Raw genomic sequence first — 22,328 nt, 5'->3', positions numbered from 1 at the left:
GGACCCAAAAAGAACAATTTTACTCTCATCAGTCCACAAAATAGTCCTCCATTTCTCTTTAGGCCAGTTGATGTGTTCATTGGCAAATTGTAACCTCTTCTGCACGTCTTTTATTTAACAGAGGGACTTTGTGGGGGATTCTTGCAAATAAATTAGCTTCAGACAGGCGTCTTCTAACTGTCACAGCACTTACAGGTAACTCCAGACTGTCTTTGATCATCCTGGAGCTGATCATTGGGTGAACCTTTGCCATTCTGGTTATTCTTCTATCCATTTTGATGGTTGTTTTCCGTTTTCTTCCACGCGTCTGTTTTTTTTTTTGTCCATTGTACAGCCTATAATTGTTTGCACCTGCGTATAAGTTTTCCCCTCTCCAATCAACTTTTTAATCAAACTACGCTGTTCTTCTGAACAATGTCTTGAACGTCCCATTTTCCTCAGGCTTTCAATGAGAAAAGCATGTTCAACACGTGCTGGCTTCATCCCTACATAGGGGACACCTGATTCACACCTGTTTGTTCCACAAAATTGATGAACTCACTGACTGAATGCAACACTACTATTATTGTGAACACCCCCTTTTCTACTTTTTTTTTTTTTTTTTTTTTTTTACTAATAGCCCAATTTCATAGCCTTAAGAGTGTGCATATCATGAATGCTTGGTCTTGTTGGATTTGTGAGAATCTACTGAATCTTCTGGTACCTTGTTTCCCATGTAACAATAAGAAATATTCTCAAAACCTGGATTAATCTTTTTAGTCACATAGCACTACTATTATTCTGAACACTACTGTGTGTGTATATATATATATATATATATATTTTTTTTTTTTGTACACACACACATATACGAGGTCTGTCCAAAAAGTAACGGACCTTTTTATTTTTTCAAAAACTATATGGATTTGAATCATGTGCGCTTGCATCAGCCAAGCTTGAACCTTCGTGCGCATGCGTGAGTTTTTTTCACGCCTGTCGGTTTGTGTCATTCGCCTGTGGGCAGGCTTTGAGTGAGCACTGGTCCACCCCCCTTGTCGAATTTTCATTGTAGGGAAATGGCTGAGGCATTGGAGCAGCGCTGAATCAAATCTTTCCAGAAACTGTGAGAAACGGCCAGGTGGAAACCATTCGCAAAATTCAGATGGCTTTCGGTGAAGATTCTATCGGCGTCACACAGATTAAGGACCATTACAACCAGATTAAAGACAGCCCACACCGGCGGAGGGCGCGCCACGCTCCGAGCGGCCATCGACAGGCTGAAACGACCAGATCATTTCCAAACTGAAGGCTGTGTTGATCCGGGACGTCGTGTGACTACCAGAGAAATCGCAGAAAATGTGGACATCAGCACTTTTGCGGCACATTCCACTGTTACAGGAGATTTTGTAATGAAAGACGTGCAGAGGAATTCGCGCGTCGGGACGGAGCCGCTCATGGCGCGCAACAAACACCTCCGTGTTGGAAGTCTCACAGGACATGTTGTGGCATGCCCAGCTGTTACACAATTTCTCGGATACTCACTCGACTGAAAAGCCACCGAAAGCTGTCTGAATCTTCCGAATGGTTTCCAACACGGAGGTGTTTGTTGTGCGCCATGAGCGGCTCTGTCCCGACGCGCAAATTCCTCCGCACGTCTTTCATTACAAAATCTCCTGTAACAGTGGAACAGCCTTCACTTTGGAAATGATCTGGTCGTTTCAGCCTGTCGATGGCCGCTCGGAGCGCGGCGCGCCCTCCGCTGCGGTGGGCCGTCTTTAATCCGGTTGTAATGGTCCTTAATCTGTGTGACGCCGATAGAATCTTTACTGAACGCCATCTGAATTTTGCGAATGGTTTCCACCTGGCTGTGTCACACAGTTTCTGAAAAAATTTTCATGGAGCAAAGCGGCAGTCGTTCAGCCATTTCCCTGACAATGAAAATCCGACGAGGGGGCTGGACCAGTGCTCACTCAAAGCCTGCCCACAGGCGAATGACGCAACCGACAGGCGTGAAAAACTCACGCATGCGCACGAAGGTTCAAGCTTGGCTGATGCAAGCGCACGATTCAAATCCATGTAGTTTTTGAAAAAAATAAAAAGGTCCATTACTTTTTGGACAGACCTCGTATATATACACACACATACACACACACAGGGTGAACACAAAACACTCCTTGGTTTCAAATATTTAGAATAACAAAAGTCACATGAATAAGTTTACAATTTCAAGAAGAAGAATCTGCAAAAGAGAAAAAACTTGAGTTTCTGCAACTCTTGATACCAAAATTGGAAAATTATTCATGACTTTTGTTATTCTAAATATTTGAAACCAAGGAGTGTTTCTGTGTTCATCCTGTGTGTGTGTGTGTATATATATATATATATATATATATATATATATATAAAGCTCTACATATGGAGCCCAAAATTATCCTTTTGCTTTTCAAATTTATCAATCAATCTGTCTTTTTTTAATTATTTTATTTTATTTTATTTTAAGTGGAATGACTCTTGGGATTGTTTGGGCCCTGAAACATTCACCTGCTGTATCCTTCATTTCCAGGGGTTTAAGGAGGCTGCGTAGGAGCCTTCAAAACGACACACCCTAGTCACGCCACTATGACACATACGGTTGATGACTGCAGACTTCAAAGGATGTGGCCCTGGAGTCCTTTTTTTCAATTTTGTAAAATGCAACAGGAAAATGCAACAGGAAAAAGAAAAAAGAAAAAAATTGCCTATGGTTCAGTGAGTTAATGCAATAAAAATTTTCTAATATATTCTCAAACTTATGATCAACATTTCTGGAGTTTCTGGTGACAGAAACTATATGTCACTATACATCACATTTTTAATCCTCAAAGCGTTTCAGTAAGTTCACTTTGAAAAATTCACTAACGGGGAAAAGACAAAGTAGCAATCAGAGTAAAGAGGCCTGTTTCAGACCGTGGCCGAGTTCCGGAGCCAATTCGAACCTCTTACATATAAACACAGTCACATCGTGGATACAAACATTCATCATGGGTTGGACCCTTCCTCAGATTCAAACGACAGCAGAAAGGACCAATCAGACTGCAGCATGGTTCCACCTCATGAGGATAAACACTGAAACAGTCCAAGTTCACGCAGACGCCCTCCGACTCCTCCACATGACTTCATGGTGGAAGCTTCCAAAAACAATAGCGGGGTGTGGAGAAGGAAATACACTTTCTTTCACACTGAGGGTCCGCCCTGCGCAGCCCTCCACTTCAAATTCCTGACCTCCAACGTCAGCGGAAGATGAATGAAGAATCTCTTTTATGTCCGGGCACCTTTATGTTTTCTTGGAACCGGTGGCGACAAAATATGCGGCGGGTCCACGAGGTCAAGCCACGAAATACTTTCCTTAATGGAGTCCGTCAGTCACTGGAGGCAAATTAGGTTTGGGGAGGAATGACTAAAAGTGACCTCACTACTGAAGTGGGTAAGCGGGAACACAGTTTGGATCCAGGTCCATAGTCTTGATGGCGTGAATCATTTGAATCGAAGAGAAGGTGTGAACGGTATTTTTGAGATGCTGCCAGCCTGCTGATCGCTCCTGGAGGTCATGTGACTTCTGCTTTGTTTCAAACTCTTCAACGAACATCTTCCCTTTAAATTTTTAGTGAAGATGTTTCAGCTGCAAAACCGCTAAAACCACAAAAACCTATTATGTAGCTATTTAATTCGCTTAAAAATGCAAAATTATGCAAATTTCAAATCCAAACATAAAACTCAGAACTTCAATCAATCAGATCTTCAATCAGACGTAGCATGTACAACTGAAAGTGATATATAAATAATGTTATTGTAGTTATTATTATAGGATTTGAAAAGTGTAGCATTTTGTGCGTGTGTGGTTTTATGATAGGAGGCATTAGTCAGGTACATTATGTAATGATTCATAAATTTGTTAAAATTATTTTGGAAAGTCTGTAAAACATACATTTTTAAATCAGGGTTATGAAAGTTTTCAAATGTTGTTATGGCCTTTGAAAACTAACTTTTCACTTTTTTGATTTTTCCTCACCATGGTGTTGGACTCTTCGTCCAACTAAACCATTTGTAGCCTTAAAGGCACCTCGACACCTCCACAAATTTGATCCCCACACTGCCGCGCAATTCGTTGTGCCAATATGTCCCACTTTGTCCCGCTGGATGCCACACTGTATAAAACAATAGTTTCGTAGCCGATGAATCATTTGCTGTCAGAACTTGGCTGATGAAACCTTCTCTCATCGCTCCCAGAATCACAGAAATTATCTACAGCTGCAGGTTGGCTCGTGCACGTCGTGCAGTGGAGAACATATCTGTAATCTTCTCTCAAAGGTAATTATTTATAATATATATGTTGTAATGGATTAGGAAAACAGTTGCATTTTCAGTCCTTCTTATGAGTTAGATAATGTATCTGTAAAGTTGTGTTTATTATAGATATAACATCTCTTCATAATCTCAATTTCAAGTTCAGATGCGCTGCACGCAGTGACGCAGTGACATGAAGCAACATGCAGAGTTTTCAATTAAGTTGCACAATGTTTCAATTTTAATTTATTTTCATTTATATACCACCAAATCACAACAAGGTTGCCACAAGGTGCTTCACACAACTAAGGTCTAGCCTTACCAACCCCCAAAGCAAGAACACAGGCGACAGTGGTAAGAAAAAACTCTGATGATTTGAGGAAGAAACCTCAAGCAGACCAGACTCAAAGAGGTGACGCTCTGCTTGGGCCATGCTACCAACAAATTACAAAACAATTTACAAAACGAATATACACAAAATTTTGCCGGTGCACAGGACAGGGGGGTTTCAGAAACAGACACCACACCCATCTCTGGATGGAGCCGCAGCTCAGACAGAGAGACAAAACAATCAGGCGTCAGAAAGACAACAAATACAGTACCTGGGCCACAGGTCCTTAAACAGTTTTGTTGATATAGGATCAGGTTGTGCTTTCTGTAGAAGAGTTTCACCCGCATGCCTAGTGAGATACTGTCAAATTACTGCGCTGAGTTTTGTTTGGAACAATTACACAACAAACTAAACACTTTTGGTTTTGCTCCCATTTTGTATGAGATGAACTCAAAGATCTAAAACTTTTTCCACATACACAATATCACCATTTCCCTCAAATATTGTCACAAACCAGTCTAAATCTGTGATAGTGAGCACTTCTCCTTTGCTGAGATAATCCATCCCACCTCACAGGTGTGCCATACCAAGATGCTGATTAGACACCATGATAGTGCACAGGTGTGCCTTAGACTGCCCACAATAAAAGGCCACTCTGAAAGGTGCGTTTTATCACACAGCACAATGCCACAGATGTCGCAAGATTTGAGGGAGCGTGCACTTGGCATGCTGACAGCAGGAATGTCAACCAGAGCTGTTGCTCGCGGTATTGAATGTTCATTTCTCTACCATAAGCCGTCTCCAAAGGCGTTTCAGAGAATTTGGCAGTACATCCAACCAGCCTCACAACCGCAAGACCACGTGTAACCACACCAGCCCAGGACCTCCACATCCAGCATGTTCACTTCCAAGATCGTCGGAGGACCAGCCACTCGGACAGCTGCTGAAACAATCGGTTTGCATAACCAAAAATTTCTGCACAAACTGTCAGAAACCGTCTCAGGGAAACTCATCTGCATGCTCGTCGTCCTCATCGGGTCTCGACCTGACTCCAGTTCGTCGTCGTAACCGACTTGAGTGGGCAAATGATCACATTCGCTGGTGTTTGGCACGTTGGAGAGGTGTTCTCTTCACGGATGATGCGAAGGAGATGTGTTGCACTGCATGAGGCAAATGGTGGTCACACTAGATACTGACTGGTATCCCCCCCAATAAACAAAACTGCACCTTTCAGAGTGGCCTTTTATTGTGGGCAGTCTAAGGCACACCTGTGCACTAATCATGGTGTCTAATCAGCATCTTGATATGGCACACCTGTGAGGTGGGATGGATTATCTCAGCAAAGGAGAAGTGCTCACTATCACAGATTTAGGGCTGGTTTGTGAACAATATTTGAGGGAAATGGTGATAATGTGTATGTGGAAAAAGTTTTAGATCTTTGAGTTCATCTCATACAAAATGGGAGCAAAACCAAAAGTGTTGCGTTTATATTTTGTTGAGTATATTTACTCAGCAAGCTGAACACTGATGAAATGAAAATATTTCTTATTAACAAAATCAAATTCATCATATAATGGTGCCTTTATAGCAAAATGTGTGCAGTCAACAGCTCCGATTACATTAAAGGAAAACCAGCTCTCACTGCAAATCGCACTTTAATGTTGGAATGTAATGTACCTGGATGACATTCAGATGATTGTGTTCCACACAGCTGGCATGGCTCAGCGCAAGGTTAACTGGCACACTCCTGACCCAACCAGCCAGCTCCTGCTGGAATGCTCCTGTTGCCAGGATGCCCAGCGTGGTCAGCACCTGTGTGACAACCCCTGGCTCCTCCCCATATTGCGCTCTGGGATGGCTGCAGTTCTGCATGCAACTCCAGTAACAGTGGCCTTGGTAATCAAAACCGGCTTATGAGACAATTATCGTCATTTGCAAGTTCTTTGCGTTCCCTGAATACATGCTCATATCAGATTGCACCAATTGCAAGGTCCTCTAACAACGCTAATGCAGCCATTGTTAGTGCCATTTTATGCATCACTTTGCACATGCTTTTATATCCACCCATATAACTGCAAACACGTGTATGTGCTAATTGTTCATCAGTGTCTCTCTGATGTCTTGTTTTCACACTATTAACAGTTCCCAGCATCACCTCTACGTGTCGGCAGAGGAACAACAGCTGTAGAAAAGTGCGTACACCAACCAGGATTTTTGTGTGACATGCCGCACGTTTTCATGGTCATTTCACTTTTGATACATTAGAACGTTTGTGTGGAGACGGATGTACGCCTCGTTTTTGTGCATATCCAGTCTTTGTACAGGAGGCCCCAGGTTGGGAAACACTGGTCTGAACTGTAAACTGCCTGAGATTGAATGAATCACCTTTTATTTGGCAAGAACAGGATGTGACAGGTATCTTTAATTGACTGCTACCCTGAGGTGAGCTGCTCCCCCTGGAACCCCTGACAGCAGCGTGTCTCTACCATTAATGTTACCTTTCTTATTTTGACAAGCACCCTCCTCCAGATCAGCTTCCAGGTTGGCCACCTCCACTCCCTGGGGGGTGTTGGGAGGTGTCAGCAGGCAGGATGGGTCCAACGCGAGGCTCTCATGGTATCCCAGGCCAGCTTGCCCTTGAATAGTCTTCTGCAGCTCTAGGTTCTTCAGCTTCTGCGTCAGAACTGCCTCACAGCTGCTCAGGTCGTTGTGAGTTTCCCGGGCCGGAATAGTTACAGCAGGACCTGACTCTGGATCTGCATCCGGGGATAGACATGATGGAGAGTTGATGGTCCCAGGATGTGTAGACTGGTTCAGTGTTGCTGTTGCCTTGACAGTCTGAGGAAATAAAAAGTCCACAACAGATGAAGAAACATCAGAACCTCTCACTGCCAGACTGGCAGGGATTTCTCCTTACGTTTACCGGTTTACTGATTACCTGTTGCTCCATGTTCGGTTCGACTGCAGTTTCACCACGAGGAAGGTGTCGTATGAACTCCTGCAGACGACGGAGCTGCTCAAACAGAGCAGGCTCTGTGATGGCTTTACCCAGTTCCAGGTGGAAGGTGTTGCTGGGCAGGATGAGCGGCGGGTGGTCGTTAAAGCTCTCCAGGATGTCGGCTGCAGGAAGAGAGAAAGTTCAGCCGTCAAATCTCAAGTCACGGTCTACTGTCCACACTAATAATTTCAAAATGCAAACACAGCGGATAAACTTTGTGACCCGTCTTCACAGAGCACAGGCCATAATCAAGGTCATTTGGTCAAGGTCAAAACAGAGATCGTCGTCTGCTATCGGCAGCGCTATCTTCAAAAACGCAATGAGCAACTTCAATCAGACATGAAGGAAAAACTTTGGGAACCTTCTTTCCACAACATAGGTCATGCATGTCAAAGGTAAAGGTCAAATCAGAGGTCAATCTACTGTCTGCAGCAATATGTCCAAAACAAATGTGGTGGAAAATTATTTTTATCTAAAATACACTAATGACCACATCTCAGGAACTAGTTTTCTGCACAGAGTTCAGCTCCTCCAGGGCCAGAAAAAAAAAAAAAAAAAAAAAAGAAAAGCACCAAGCCTCACTAAATTTGCCGGGTGATGTGGGGGAGTGGGGGGGCAGCATCCTGCGGTTGTGTGGACACTTACGTTTTGGGTTTGTATTGGAAAGCAATGTGATTATTTTAAAAAGACAATATTAAAGTAACTGATTTTCACTTGTTACATGATGAAGGTAAAGAGGACGTAACCAGGAGCCGCGTAAAGACATTTTGTCTCCATCAGCTGATAAAATATTAACAGACATTAACCAGACAAATGTGAGAAGCAGCTATTATTTTAAGCATTTAGAGTGTGTCCACCTCCACTTTGCTTTTTACACACCCCATAAAGTGAGTGCAAACTACGGCACAGAAGGGTTCGATTTAGTTAATTAATGCATCACAGTCGCGTTTCGGGCACAACAGGAATTAAACTAATCAGATTCTCAGTCCCTTAAGTGTCGTGTGTGTGTCAGTCTGGTGCACAGGTGCTTAAAAAGCAGACTTGGGTGAGTGAAGTGAGAGGATTTCTGGAGTGGGAAGAGGATCTGCATACAAAATACACGAGCAGATGATTCATGCCAGCAGCAGTCATCCAACGACCCCCCCCCCTCCCAACAGACTGTCCCATGGTCACCCCACTTTAATGCTAACTAAAGCTATGAAAGTTTTTATTTTTGTAAAAAAACAAAAAAAAAACAACAAAAAAAACAATTGTTTTGGTTTATATTTGGTATTTTTTGCATTAGTTTTTAATTTTAATGTTTTCTTTAAATTTCATTTTAGTTTGCATGAAGAGGAGGAATCTAAGTGCCAGTGCACATCACCTGTTCAAATGTTCAATTTCAATTTATTTTCATTTATATAGTGCCAAATCACAACAAAGTTGCCTCTAGGCACTTCACACAACTAAGTCTAACCTTACCAACCCCAGAGCAAGAACACAGGCGACAGTGGTAAGGATAAAACTCTCTCTGAGGAAGAACCTCAAGCAGACCAGACTCAAAGGGGTGACCCTCTGCTTGGGCCATGATACAGACACAATTGACAAAAACTAATGTACAGGAAATTTTGGGTGTCCATGCTGGTGCACAGGACGGGAGACTTGCAGAAAAACATACCATCCCGCTAGGTGGAGCCGCACCTCAAACAGAGAGAAAAAAAACAGAATCAGGCATCAGAAAGACAACAAATACAGTAAATTTATCAGCATTTAGCAAAAAAAAAAAACAAACAGAAGAAATATTAAGGTGATCGTCAGCAACTAGCCCTAAGCTTTACTAAAAGACCCAGAATTTAGACAAAGTTGAGCCCGTGGCACGTTCTGTTAACTGATAAAATGAAACAGAAGAGTTGAAAAGCATAGTAACATACTATGCCAGTATGCTAGCCATACGAAAGGGAAAATAAGCGCGTCTTAAGTCTGGACTTGAAAGTCTCCACAGAATGACTTTTACTGATGCAGGGAGATCATTCCACAGAACAGGGGCACGATAAGAGAAAGCTCTTGTGACCACAGACTTTTATTCACCCTAGGACACAAAGCATTCCTGCACCTGACAACACAGAGCCCGGGCCAGTACGTAGGGTTTAATTAGGTCAGCTAAGTAGGGAGGTGCCAGTCTATGAACAATTTCATAGGTTAGTAACAGAATCTTAAAATCTGATCTCACTGGTGACAGGAAGCCAGTGAAGAGACGCCAAAACAGGTGTAATGTAACTTTCTGCTTCGTGTCAAAAGTCTGGCAGCAGCATTTTGAACCAACTGGAGAGCCGTAATGCTGGACTGCGGTAAACCAGATAATCGAACATTACAGTAGTCCAATCTAGAAGAAACAACAAAGCATGACTCAGGGTCTCAGCATCAGCCATCGACAGGATTGGACGAATCTTCGCTATATTTCACAGGTGGAAGAAAGCAGTCCTCATAATATTTCTAATGTGGAGGTCAAAGGACAATGTAGGATCAAAAATTACCACAAGGTTCCTCACTTTGTCAGTGTGATGTATGACACACGAGCCTAGGCTAAGCATTAGCTGGTCAAATTGATGCCAATGTCTCACTGGACCAAGAACCATCATTTCAGTCTTATCATAGTTTAAAAGTAGGAAGTTTCTAGACATCCAACTTCTCACTGAGCAAGGCAATCTTCTAAGGATTTTATGTGGATGAGATTACCAGCAGTTATCAGCATGTATAACTGTGTCTCATCAGCACAGCAATGAAAGCTAATCCCAAAACACTGCAATATGTGCCCAAGGGGTGCTATATAAAGGGAGAAAAGCAGGGGGCCTAAGACAGACCCCTGTGGAACCCCAAATTTCATGTCACTAAGGTTAGAGGTAGTGTTATTGTACAAAACACAGTGAGAACAGTGAGGTATGATGTCAACCATGCAAGGGCACTCCCAGTAATCCCAAAATAATTCTCCAGCCTTTTGAGTAGAATATGATGATTTACGGTATCAAACGCAGCACTGAGATCTATGGTGCTGCACAAACAGCAGAAAAAAAAACCTGAGCTCAACTTTAGACCAAGTTTTTGTTGCTCCATGGTACGATCTCTTTCTGCTGCATCACCACTGTAGTGCACCATCTCTGTGGTTGACCACAACTCATTTTAAGACCAATACATTGATGCAAGGAGAGGTGTAAAAATTACAACTGCATTGGTAAGCAATTCAAAACCTGCACTGTGCACTGGATGCATGACACGACCCTTAATTTGCATATTAATGTGCAACTTTTGCAACAACGGATGAAACAATCAAATCAGTGACCAGCTTTAACAGCGGTGCTGTGGAGACAGAGCACATCAGCTGTGCACCTTGATTCTAACAGCATCGTTAGCTGCGTTCTTGTGATGGTCATCAAGTTTTCAGGTTTAAACACACAACAGATTGTTCTGGAACCAGTTCACACTCAACACTGAACAACAGTTTGAGGGGCAGATCAGACACAGTGAACTGGAGAGAAAAGGTGAACACTTCGAAATACAAGAAAACTTATTTTCATCTCAGTGTTGCCTGATTTTTTTTTTTTTTTTTTTACATTTTGAGCTCTGTACTTGAGCTGTGCTGTTATCTGTCAGATATAACAACATTTTAAAATGGATATTTTTAGGAGCGCCTTGGGGCAACTGTTTGTTGTGATTTGGCGCTATATAAGAAAAAAGTTGATTGAAAAGTTGATTGATTGATTGATATTTCAGGAACTTTGTCACATTCCTCAGAAATTATGCTAATATTTGTGGAAACCATTAATCCGGAGACACTTTCAATTTTCAATTTATTTTAATTTATATAGCGCCAAATCACAACAGAATTGCCTCAAAGCGCTTCACACAGGTAAGGTCTAACTTTACCAACCCCCAGAGCAACAGTGGTATGGAAAAACTCCCTCTGAGGAAGAAACATCAAGCAGACCAGACTCAAAGGGGTGACCCTCTGCTTGGGCCATGCTACACATAAATTACAGAACTATTCACGGACGAATATACAAGAAATGCTATTGGCGCACAGGACAGGAGGATCGCCAACACAAATACAACTCCCATCTCTGGATGGCGCTGCACCTTAAACAGAGAGAAAAAACAGAATCAGGCATCAGAAAGACAAAAAATACTGTATAATTTGCCAGCATTAAACAACAAGAAAAACAGAGAAATACTAAGGTGATCGCCGGCCACTAGCCCTAAACTTCACTATAAGACCCAGAATTTAGGTAAAGTTGAGGTCGCAGCCTGCTTCAATTACTAATAAATGAATTAAACGAGTAAAGAGCGTAAAACAAAACTGTACCAGTATGCTAGCCATATGAAAGGGAAAATAAGTGCGTCTTAAGTCTGGACTTGAAAGTCTCCACAGAATCTGACTTTTATTGATGCAGGGAGATCATTCCACAGAACAGGGGCACGATAAGAGAAAGCTCTGTGACCCACAGACTTCTTATTCACCCTAAGGACACAAAGGTGACTGACACTGACTGACTTCTGCACGTTCACTAATCTCTGAAGTGACAACAGACGTCACGCACTGTCCAATTATCAACTCAACTGTTTCAGAGACAAAAAAAAAAACAAAAAAAACTGCAGCTGCCATATAAGAATTCAAATTAATCCCCAAAGCAAATTCCAGTCCTTAGTCTACTCTGGTGGACCAGATCGTTATCTGGATTGAGACGGACAATCTGAATCCTGAATGCTCACCTCTGATCCTGATCTTTGTTTCTAATCACTCATCTTTGATGACGTTTATTCCTGACAACCAACCTTTGATCCCCATTTTAATCATGATCTTGACTACTCACCTGTGTTTACAATTGATCTTTTATCCTGATACCTCATCTTTGAGCTTTGATCACTGAACTTTTGATGCTGATGAATGATCACTGATCCCATTGTAATCATGACCCAAATAACTTTTTTTATACTTACTGATCTTTGACCATGACAGCTTGCCTTTGATCATGATGACTAGCCTTTGATCCTGACACTGGGCTTTAATTCTGATGTGTAACCTTTAATACTGGTTGTAGCCTTTTTGTTTCTGATCACTTATCTTTGATCTTCTATCAGTGAACTTTAATCCTGATGACTGACCTTTGATTTTGACTAATCATGATCCTGACTACTCACCTTTGCTTAAAATTACTGATCTGTGATCCTGATCACTGAAAGTAATGGCTCATCTTTGATCATGATTGCTGAACTTTGATGAAGACGATAAACATTTGATCCTGAATCTTTTAATCCTGCTGACTGATGCTTAACTTTGATCCTAAAATGCTGTATCTCAGGTTGTTAATCAAAATGAAGAAGAAAAATTCCTGGATCTGCCCCTTGATCAAGAACCTCATTAAAGTTCATTGTAATCAACCCTGAACAGATGTGTGAACACTGCCAGAAAAACTGAATAGATGACTAAAATGTTGGAGGAAAAACATATGACATCATAAAGTCAATGTACACAAACAACAAGTGCGCCATTAAGATTGACAACACACACACAGACTTCTTTCCCCGAAGCAGGAGGTCAGGCAGTGATGCAGTTTGAGCCCAACCCTCTCCAACATCTACATCAATGAATCTGCCAAATCACTGGAACAGTCGGCGGCACCGGGCGTCAATCTAGTGGACACAAAAATCAAATGGCTGTTTTTGGCAGATGACCTGGTGTTGTTGTCTCCAACCAAAGAAGGGTGACAACAACAACTTAACCTTCGACACAATTTCTCCCAAACCTGGACCTTGACAGTGAAATTAACCAAGACAAAAAGACGATATTCCAAAAAGGACCCAGCCTCCAGTCACACAAATATCATTTCTTCCTGGGTCAGACGGTCTGAGAACACAAAAAAACTACACCTACCTCAGAGTAAACATCAACACCACAGACAACTTCAACAAAGCTGTAAATGACCTGAGAGACGAGGCAAGAAGGGCTTTTTACGACATCAGAAAGAACATCAAAGTAGACGTCCCAATTCAAATCTGGCTCCAAATATTGGACTCCGTCATAGAACCCATTTCTCTTTACAGTTGTGAGGTCTGGACCCGCTCACCAACCAAGAGTTTGCCAAATGGGACAAACACCAAACTGAGACTCTGCATGCATAATTCTGTAAATCCATCCTCCACGTCCAACGGAAAACACCAAACAACACACGCAGAGCAGAATTAGGACGATACCCACTAATTATTAAAGTTCAAAAGAGAGCAATTAAATGTTATGACCTCCTTAAAATACTGACCCCAGTACGCTCCGTAACAAAGCCCTGATCCACATAGAGACTGAAACATTATATAAGTTATATTTTATAACTCTAAACTAATAAACCACCAAAAATAATTATCGGAAGCTACAACTAACTGCTAACTTTAAGTAATGTCTCCGGTACACTCTCAGCTACTAACAAGCCGATTTTGAGTTTTAACACTGCCAATACTTCTGACTGAATCAAAGGTGGTCACAAACCCCAAAAAAGTCAGTGAGTCAGTGCTTCTGTCTATGTACGCCCTGCCCACTGCTGGAAGGAAGAGTCATTATCCTTCACAGCATGCAGTGGTCCAACCGTGAGGCAGACGTCTTGAAAAGGAAAGCAGGTTTGACTTGTGGTTTTGATTTATAAATCAAATTATCCGGATAGATATAACACATATCTTTTAATTTTAAAATAATGCACTAATTCTGAAGTTTGAACATAACATACAGATGCCCAAAGGGATTCTGGGTAAACTGAGCCTCTGCTCACATTGGTTGATTCATTCTATGTAAAAACCAACACAAGTTAATATAATGTGTGTGTTGTTGTTTACAAGTAAATGTGCTTTTGTAAAATATGTCATTTTTTTTGTTTGTTAAAAAAAGGCATTTGCAAAACCAAAAAGTCTGTTAAGTTGTGATTCGACAACCATGTGCTATAACTGGGTGCCAGTAGATGGCAGTGTTCTATGCATTTTGACCCATCTACTCAGTTCCACTATATTTGAGATTTTTCTATTTTAATGCATGCATTTCTAATAAACATATTTTCAATTGGCTACTTCCAGTTGTGCAGTCTGCAAATGGAAACTGCTGACGGTCACTCACTGGTTCGGACGGCGTCCTCCAACTCGCTGAGTGATGGACTCCATGCAGCTGCACGGTTTTTACCGTAGTTGTACTCCGTCAACATGTGGTGAAGCTGTGCAGGTTTCAGGGCAGCAAACTCAGTCCTCAAGGACGTCCAGGATGTCTGGGCCACATTAAAAAAAAAAAAAAAAAACGTAAAAAAAAAACACAAACAAGCAAACAAAAACCACAGCAAACTCCTAACAACTGTTCAGTCAAACAAGACACGGGCTTGTAAACGCAACCCTCCGACTTTAAGAGGGAACCACAGCAGCATTTTATGGAGCTCATGAAAGCGGCAGAGTGTGAGACGTGAGGGTTTTCCCATGATTCTTCTGTCCACAACAGGAAACAGACTTATTTCTACCGTCTGATTTGTGTGCAAGTACTTCAAAGCATCTATATGAGCTAATAAATTGTCTTTGTTGTGTTCAAACCAGGACCAGATGTGGTAACAAAGCCTCTTGGGAAAATATTTCTGTTTTAAATCCAGTGAATCTCCTTCAAACCCCCCAGTGTTCACAGTGTTCCTGCACATCGACAACGTGCTCTCTGGAGGACTCTGACAGCAGGTGAGTCACTGGAACCTGACAATCACAACTTCATGACGAGACAAACAATCAGTCCTCAGTTGAGTTGGCGGGAGTGAGGCTTTGCCCAGACACGCCGCGGCCACAACAGAAAGGACAGGCCGAGTCTTGTTTGGTCCCGGCCCTCCTCTTACAGACGCCTCACTGAACTCAACCCAAAAGGACTTTAAGTGGCGCTCATAAACAGAACCAGCTTTAAAGATGTATGTTTGTTCTGTCTGAGAAGAAGCGTTTGGCAGCTATATCTCTTAAAATAACTCTGCAGACGACGGATTCTCCGTACCAACAGGAAAAACACACAACGACACATCCCTCCAGAGGAACTTTCAGCTGTGCCAGCGAGCAGCTCCAGTTCCTACCAGATGAAAGTCTGCCGAGGGTGTGTGCTCCATTCCAGTGACCACAACATGACCTCATGCCAAAGGAGGAGGCACAGAACAGCACCAGCTTTCAAGCAACCGTCCAATCCCACGAGCAGATCAGACATATTCTCAGAGTCTTATCACGTGTGGGCCGGCGCTGTGCGGTGCCGTAAGGGCGTTTCACGTTGGTGCCAGCCTCCAAGCGTAAAAGTAAGCCTGGAACCCAGTTCCTCCAAACACAGCAGGTGGATTCCACCAGCACCGGACTCTACAGCAGAATCATTACTGGAGCTGAGATGATATATCTGCTGGACAATAATACTGATATGATATGCACCTTAATCAAACATTTGTTGGTATTATTTTTGCAGATATGAAAACTTTTAAGAAGAAGAAGGGCCTTTATTGTCATTGTAAATATATACAATGAAATTTGTCCTCTGCATTTAACAATCCTAATTACAGTTAGTCACAATCCAACCACTAGGGGCAGTGTGCACCCACAGTCCGGGGCCCGGAGACAAACTCCAGATGTAGAGACGCTGCCTTGCTCAGGGGCAGAGAAAGGAGCAGACCCCAAATAAGCATGTTTTTGACTGTGGTAGGAAACTGAAGGAAACCCACACAGCCACAGGGAGAACATGCAAACTCTACACTGAAAGGGCGGGAAGCGATCCTACGAGCTTCTTGCTGTGAGGCACCAGTGCTAACCACTAATCCACCGTGCTGCATTTACGTCACAGAATAAATAATGCAGAAAAACACTCTGGCTGTTGGAAATGGTGGCAGGATAGTTTGTCTGGCCCCAACATGGTGAGTGCCAATCCGAGTGAAGGCAGCATGACGTACATTGGTTGGTTGATCGAACAAAATAATCCAAGATGGCAGAATACCATCCCAAAACACAGTCATATTTCTGTATAAATGTAATACGTCTGCCATTTTTCTCTTATATTTGTAAGTTTTAGTGAGTAATAAAAACATATCAAGAGATATAAATTTTTTCCTCCCCAATAACAGTATATCGGCCCTGCAAAAATCCATATCGGTCGTACGCTAATCAAAACAAGTCATTTCATTGTTCACAGAATTACAGAAATCCACACTTTCAGACAGTGAACAGCACCTGCTAATCTGAGTTTTCATCCCCACGTATTTTTTTTCCTGTGGAATGCTGTCGACACAACACCAAACTGTATGGATGGTGGAAATCCATTTGGAGCGTGTCTGAGCACATGCTGCTATTTAAACAGCGGAAATAACAGAAATGTGGGTGCAGGGTATGAAAAAGAGCTGGTTTAAAGACCCGCATTATTCAGGGGTGTTTTGTAGTCATATTGTGAAATCATCCAGTCAGAGTGAGAGCCGTTGTGCCCCATATGACCGTGTTCAAAAAGAAAACAATGGCATGTGGGTGAATGTTTGACCAGCTGACTGCAGGAATGACTCTAAATGCACATTAATCGAGGTCAAGTCAAGTTTGTGTTTCTGCATCCACCATCTCACGGAACTACTTGGAGTCACACGTTCTGCTGAAAACAGGAGAATACCTACATGCAGACACACGGTATTTGTATGTTTGCATGATTTTTCATATGACCTTCACGCCTCGTCTATTTGGTCCACAAGTTTGTCAGTGTGTTTTATAAACCAGCCAAGTGACAATTCTGCTTCCTTCTGTGCAGCGCAAACAAGATCACCGTTCAGTGGGTAACTAAGAGAAGGTAATTAAGGAGGGATTAACAGTTCTGGTGGCAATCTGTCCCTCCACACACACACACACACACACACACACACACACACACACACACACACACACACACACACACACACACACACACACACACACACACACACACACTCAAAGACTCGGCCACCTTATTGTGGACATTAGACAGAGACTAGGTGGTTTGTTGTTTTTGGATATCACAGTAAAAACAGGAACCACAGAAAGATTCATTTAACTGCAAACTTTAAATGACAACTTCAATAAAGAGGGTTTATTTTCACTTGTTCCTGTTTTCATCAAGTTTATTTGATAAAAAATGTTCAACAGTTGGCCAGTGGGCTGAGCTGAATGTGAAATATAAGTCATTACATTTTTTTTTAAGCTATGACGTTAACATCATGTAGGCCCCGAGTTGCCAGTGCTTATTGGTGCTGTTGTTGATCCCCGGAATAACTCCTGTGAAGCGGATGAGATTCTACGACTCCCACGGGTTAATACAAACAGTTTTTATTTACACTGAACAAAAATATGAATGCAGCACTTTGTTTTTGCTCCCATTTTTCATGAGCTGAATTTAAAGATCTAAAACATTTTCTATATACACAAAAGACCTATTTGTCTCAAATATTGTTGACAAATCTGTTGGTGAGCACTTCTCCTTTGAGATAATCCAACCCACCTCACAGGTGTATTAGACACACCTGTGCAATATTCTCTCTCCCCCCCCAGATGAATCAGGCTAAATCTGGATTTTAAATTATTTTTTAATGCTGCAAAAAGATCAAGATGAGATTTTTTTTTTCCTTTTTAATGACTTCCTGGACTCAGCCATCAGAAGTGTCTGTGTACGTGGTGAAAATGTCAGACACTCTCTTATCTCAGCAGTGATGTTCGTGTCTGAGTCCTCGGCCTTTGAGGGTGCGAGGTGCATGGGAAGAGTTTGTGGAGTCACAAGGTCACCAGACAGAAGCGTTTGGTGATAGCAAAACCTTTGCAGAAGAACAAAGGTCCAAGTCTTTAGGGTTCCTGCTGCTTCCTGACCTACTGCATGGTGTGAGACACGGACACTAAAGAGTGTCCTCAAGTGATGACCGAATGTCTTTGTCTACTGAGTGCCCTTACAATTTGCAAATTTCTGTACACACTGGATGCAATTTCAATTTAGTTTAATTTATATAGTGCCAAATTACAACAAAGTCGTCTCAAGGCACTTCACACAAATAAGGTCTAATCTTACCAACCCCCAGAGCAAGAACACAGGCGACAGTGATAAGAAAAAAACTCCCTGAGGAAGAAACCTTAAGCAGACCAGACTCAAAGGGGCGATGCTCAAAGGGGCCATGCTACTGACTCAGTAGACAAAGGAAATTATACATGAAATTTTGGGAGATTTTGGGAGTCCATGCTGAAGAAAACAGAAGAAAACACCCACTCCCATCTCTGGATAGAGACACCTTAGAGAGACAAATCAGAATCAGGCAGCAGAAAGACAACAAATACAGTAAATTTATCAGCATTTAGCAAAAAAAAACAAAAAACAGAAGAAATATTAAGGTGATCGTCAGCAACTAGCCCTAAGCTTTACTAAAAGACCCAGAATTTAGACAAAGTTGAGCCCGTGGCACGTTCTGTTAACTGATAAAATGAAACAGAAGAGTAAAAAGCATAGTAATATACTATGCCAGTATGCTAGCCATACGAAAGGGAAAATAAGCGCGTCTTAAGTCTGGACTTGAAAGTCTCCACAGAATGACTGTTTTATTGATGCAGGGAGATCATTCCACAGAACAGGGGCACGATAAGGGAAAGTGCTGTGACCCACAGACTTTTTATTCACCCTAGTTACACAAAGTAGTCCTGCACCCTGAGAACACAAAGCCTGGGCCGGTACGTAAGGTTTAATTAGTTCAGCTAAGTAGGGAGGTGCCAGTCTGTGAACAATTTTATAGGCTAGTAGCAGAACCTTAAAATCTGATCTCACAGGGATAGGAGGCCAGTGAAGAGACGCCAAAATGGGTGTAATGTGGTCAAACTTTCTGCTTCATGTCAAAAGTCTGGCAGCAGCATTTTTAACCAATTGGAGAGCCCTAATGCTGGACTGTGGCAAATGAGAAAACAGAACATTGCAGTAGTCCAATCTAGAAGAGACAAATGCATGAATCAGGATCTCAGCATCAGCCATAGACAGGATGGGACAGATTTTACCCCAAGGTTCCTCACTTTGTCAGTGTGATGTATGACACACGAGCCTCGGCTAAGCGTTAGCTGGTCAAATTGATGCCAATGTCTCACTGGACCAAGAACCATCATTTCAGTCTTATCAGAGTTTAAAAGCAGGACGTTGCTAGACATCCAACTTCTCATTGATGCAAGGCAATCTTTTAAGGATTTTATGTGGATGAGATTACCACCAGTTATCGGCATGTATAACCGAGTATCATTAGCATAGCAGTGAAAGATAATCCCAAAACACCACAATATGTGCCCAAGGGGTGCTATAGAAAGGGAGAAAAGCAGAGTGCCTAAGACGGACCCCTGTGGAACCCCAAATTTCATGTTACTAAGGTTACAGGTAGTGTACTGTACAAAACACAGTGAGAATGACTGGACAGGTATGATGTCAACTATGCAAGGGCACTCCCAGTAATCCCAAAATGCTTCTCCAGCCTATTGAATAGAATGTGATGATCCACGGTATCAAATGCAGCACTGAGATCTAACAGCACCAGAACTGTAGTGGTTTCCGAATCCATTGTAAACAGAAGATCATTCACCACTTTAGTGAGAGCCGTCTCTGTGGAATGATATTTTCTAAAAGCAGACTGCAAAGAGATTATTCTCAGTAAGATAGTCCACGAGCTGCCGTGAAACAACCTTTTCCAGAATTTTAGGACAAAATGATAGATTTGATATCAGCCTATAGTTTTTTAATACACTAGGGTTAAGATTAGATTTCTTAAGTAATGATTTAATCACTGCAGATTTGAAACATTTAGGAACAGATCCAGAAGTTCATGAAAGATTAATATTTTCCAGCACAGTCAGCCCAAGAGTGGGCAACAGGTCCTTAAACAGTTTTGTTGGTATATGTATGATACACCGTCATTAACTGTGACGTAAAAAGTGACAATCTAAGCTTTTCCGTCAGGTCAGGTCAGGTTTAGGAGCGGGAGCTGATACAATGTGTTGCAATCACAGACAACTGGTCCATGCCCATTTTTCAAAAGTGGTCATCTATCTCCCACCTGCACTCAGTTGACACAAACTCATTCCAGCAGTACCTAAGGATTCTCCAAATGGACCTAATGTCAAAACCATCCCGTCGTTGCTCTCCGTCACTGTTTAATGTCCAGGACTCACAAGCACACAGTACAGATTTGGATCTTTCATTTGCAAAAGTACTGGCATCACCAAAGCCCTCTGTCCAAGTACCTTGTGACTCTATAAGCTCACCTCAGGCATGTCTACAGCTCAAAGGTTGAGCACTCAGACCCTTGAATACGGCTGCCGAGATAAGATATTTGACATGTGATATTAATATCTGTAAATTTTAATGGATTGAGTGCCTGTATTGTATTTGTTCATATCTCATCAAAGTACTGGAGTGCAATTACCGTTTAAGTATAGTTGATATCAATGAAAAGCCTCAAACTGATAACACACTTCCACACATTCCCCTGAAAGTGCTCACATAATGTAATAAGAACGATAATAATAATAATAAGCATATCAGAAGATTTAGCAACAGCAGGCTGCAGGAGAAAGAAGGAGTTGCATCAATGTACAGGGAAGGGTCACGTAAAGTTTGTTTCCAAAGATGTACCTTTCAATCCCTCCACAGACACAAATAACATTGTCCTGACACCTTTAAGACAATGAAAGCCGGCACGATGACAACAACATGTGTGGACCTGTGAGTGTGGACAAGCACATACTGACTCAAAGAGGAAAGGACAAACCAGTGTCCTCTGACCTGTAGGAGGGTTTCTTTGGGTGTGGCCAGCAGATTGACAGCAGCAGAAAGCTTCTGGAAAAACTCCGTAGCCAGATCACCCAGACCGATGCTCTGGATCCAGTCCATCAGCAGGTCCAAGTTAGCCCGGATCTGCACTCCCCGGGACCACTGGAAGAACCCAGTGACAGATCCTGAACAATGAACAAGACACACTTGAACTGAGTCATGTTTCCAGGTTAAACTGCAAATAGTTCCATCCTCTAAAAACACATTTATATGTGTAGTCAAAATATGAAATCTCTTCAAACGCATTGTTAAATTACGGCTGTCAGAAAGGTGTGTTCAAAATAATTACCATCACATACACACGTTTCATATGAACTCTGTGTAATCAAGCTATGTGATGTAGTAGAGGTTTGAAACATTTATGCAATTCAGCACCCTAATTAGCTTACCATGTATGTAATCAATGCAGTATATATACAGATATTTATATAACGGCTGAGTGGATCCTTGTCATTTGACTGGTGCTTTGTATGTCACGTGACATTTCATCCCATTTGTGTTGTGTTGCATTTACAGTGCAAATTTGGTTGCATATGTTTTGTACCATTGCACGCTGCAACCACCACGTGCGCACGCACTAGTGAGGGCAGCGTTTAGCTAAACATGGCGGAGTTTGTTTTGCTGACCGACAAGGATTTAACTGAGCTAATTAACGATGCTAATTCTTTTAATACACACACACACACACACACACAAAAAATAAATCCACTACGCCATAAACTGTCTGGAGGCATGAAGAGGATGAAAAGCTGGACAGCCTCTAAATATTATCTAAAGTAACTGTTATTCATTAATGTGTCAAAACTACAACAAATAAATAAATCAAAGAAATGTCCAGAATCGATTGT

General features: G+C 42.0%; 1 protein-coding gene across 1 annotated transcript in view; it reads right to left on the bottom strand.

The window, feature by feature from the left end:
- The window catches only part of si:ch73-281f12.4 (RA_Radil_like and Myo5p-like_CBD_Rasip1 domain-containing protein), a 62,402-nt gene that overhangs the window by 5,472 nt on the left and 34,602 nt on the right, over window positions 1-22,328 (bottom strand). The window contains exons 10-13 of the mRNA XM_034190449.1: window positions 21,433-21,605; window positions 14,758-14,902; window positions 7,572-7,753; window positions 7,132-7,471 (exon numbers count right to left, since the gene is read on the bottom strand). Of these exons, the coding sequence (XP_034046340.1) occupies window positions 7,132-7,471; window positions 7,572-7,753; window positions 14,758-14,902; window positions 21,433-21,605 (840 nt within the window). The remainder of the gene's footprint in view (window positions 1-7,131; window positions 7,472-7,571; window positions 7,754-14,757; window positions 14,903-21,432; window positions 21,606-22,328) is intronic.

This window comes from Thalassophryne amazonica, chromosome 16 (assembly GCF_902500255.1).
Source record: "Thalassophryne amazonica chromosome 16, fThaAma1.1, whole genome shotgun sequence".
Lineage (NCBI taxonomy): Eukaryota > Metazoa > Chordata > Actinopteri > Batrachoidiformes > Batrachoididae > Thalassophryne > Thalassophryne amazonica.
Note: the sequence above shows the minus strand (reverse complement) of the source record. Positions and strands in the feature narration are given on the sequence as shown.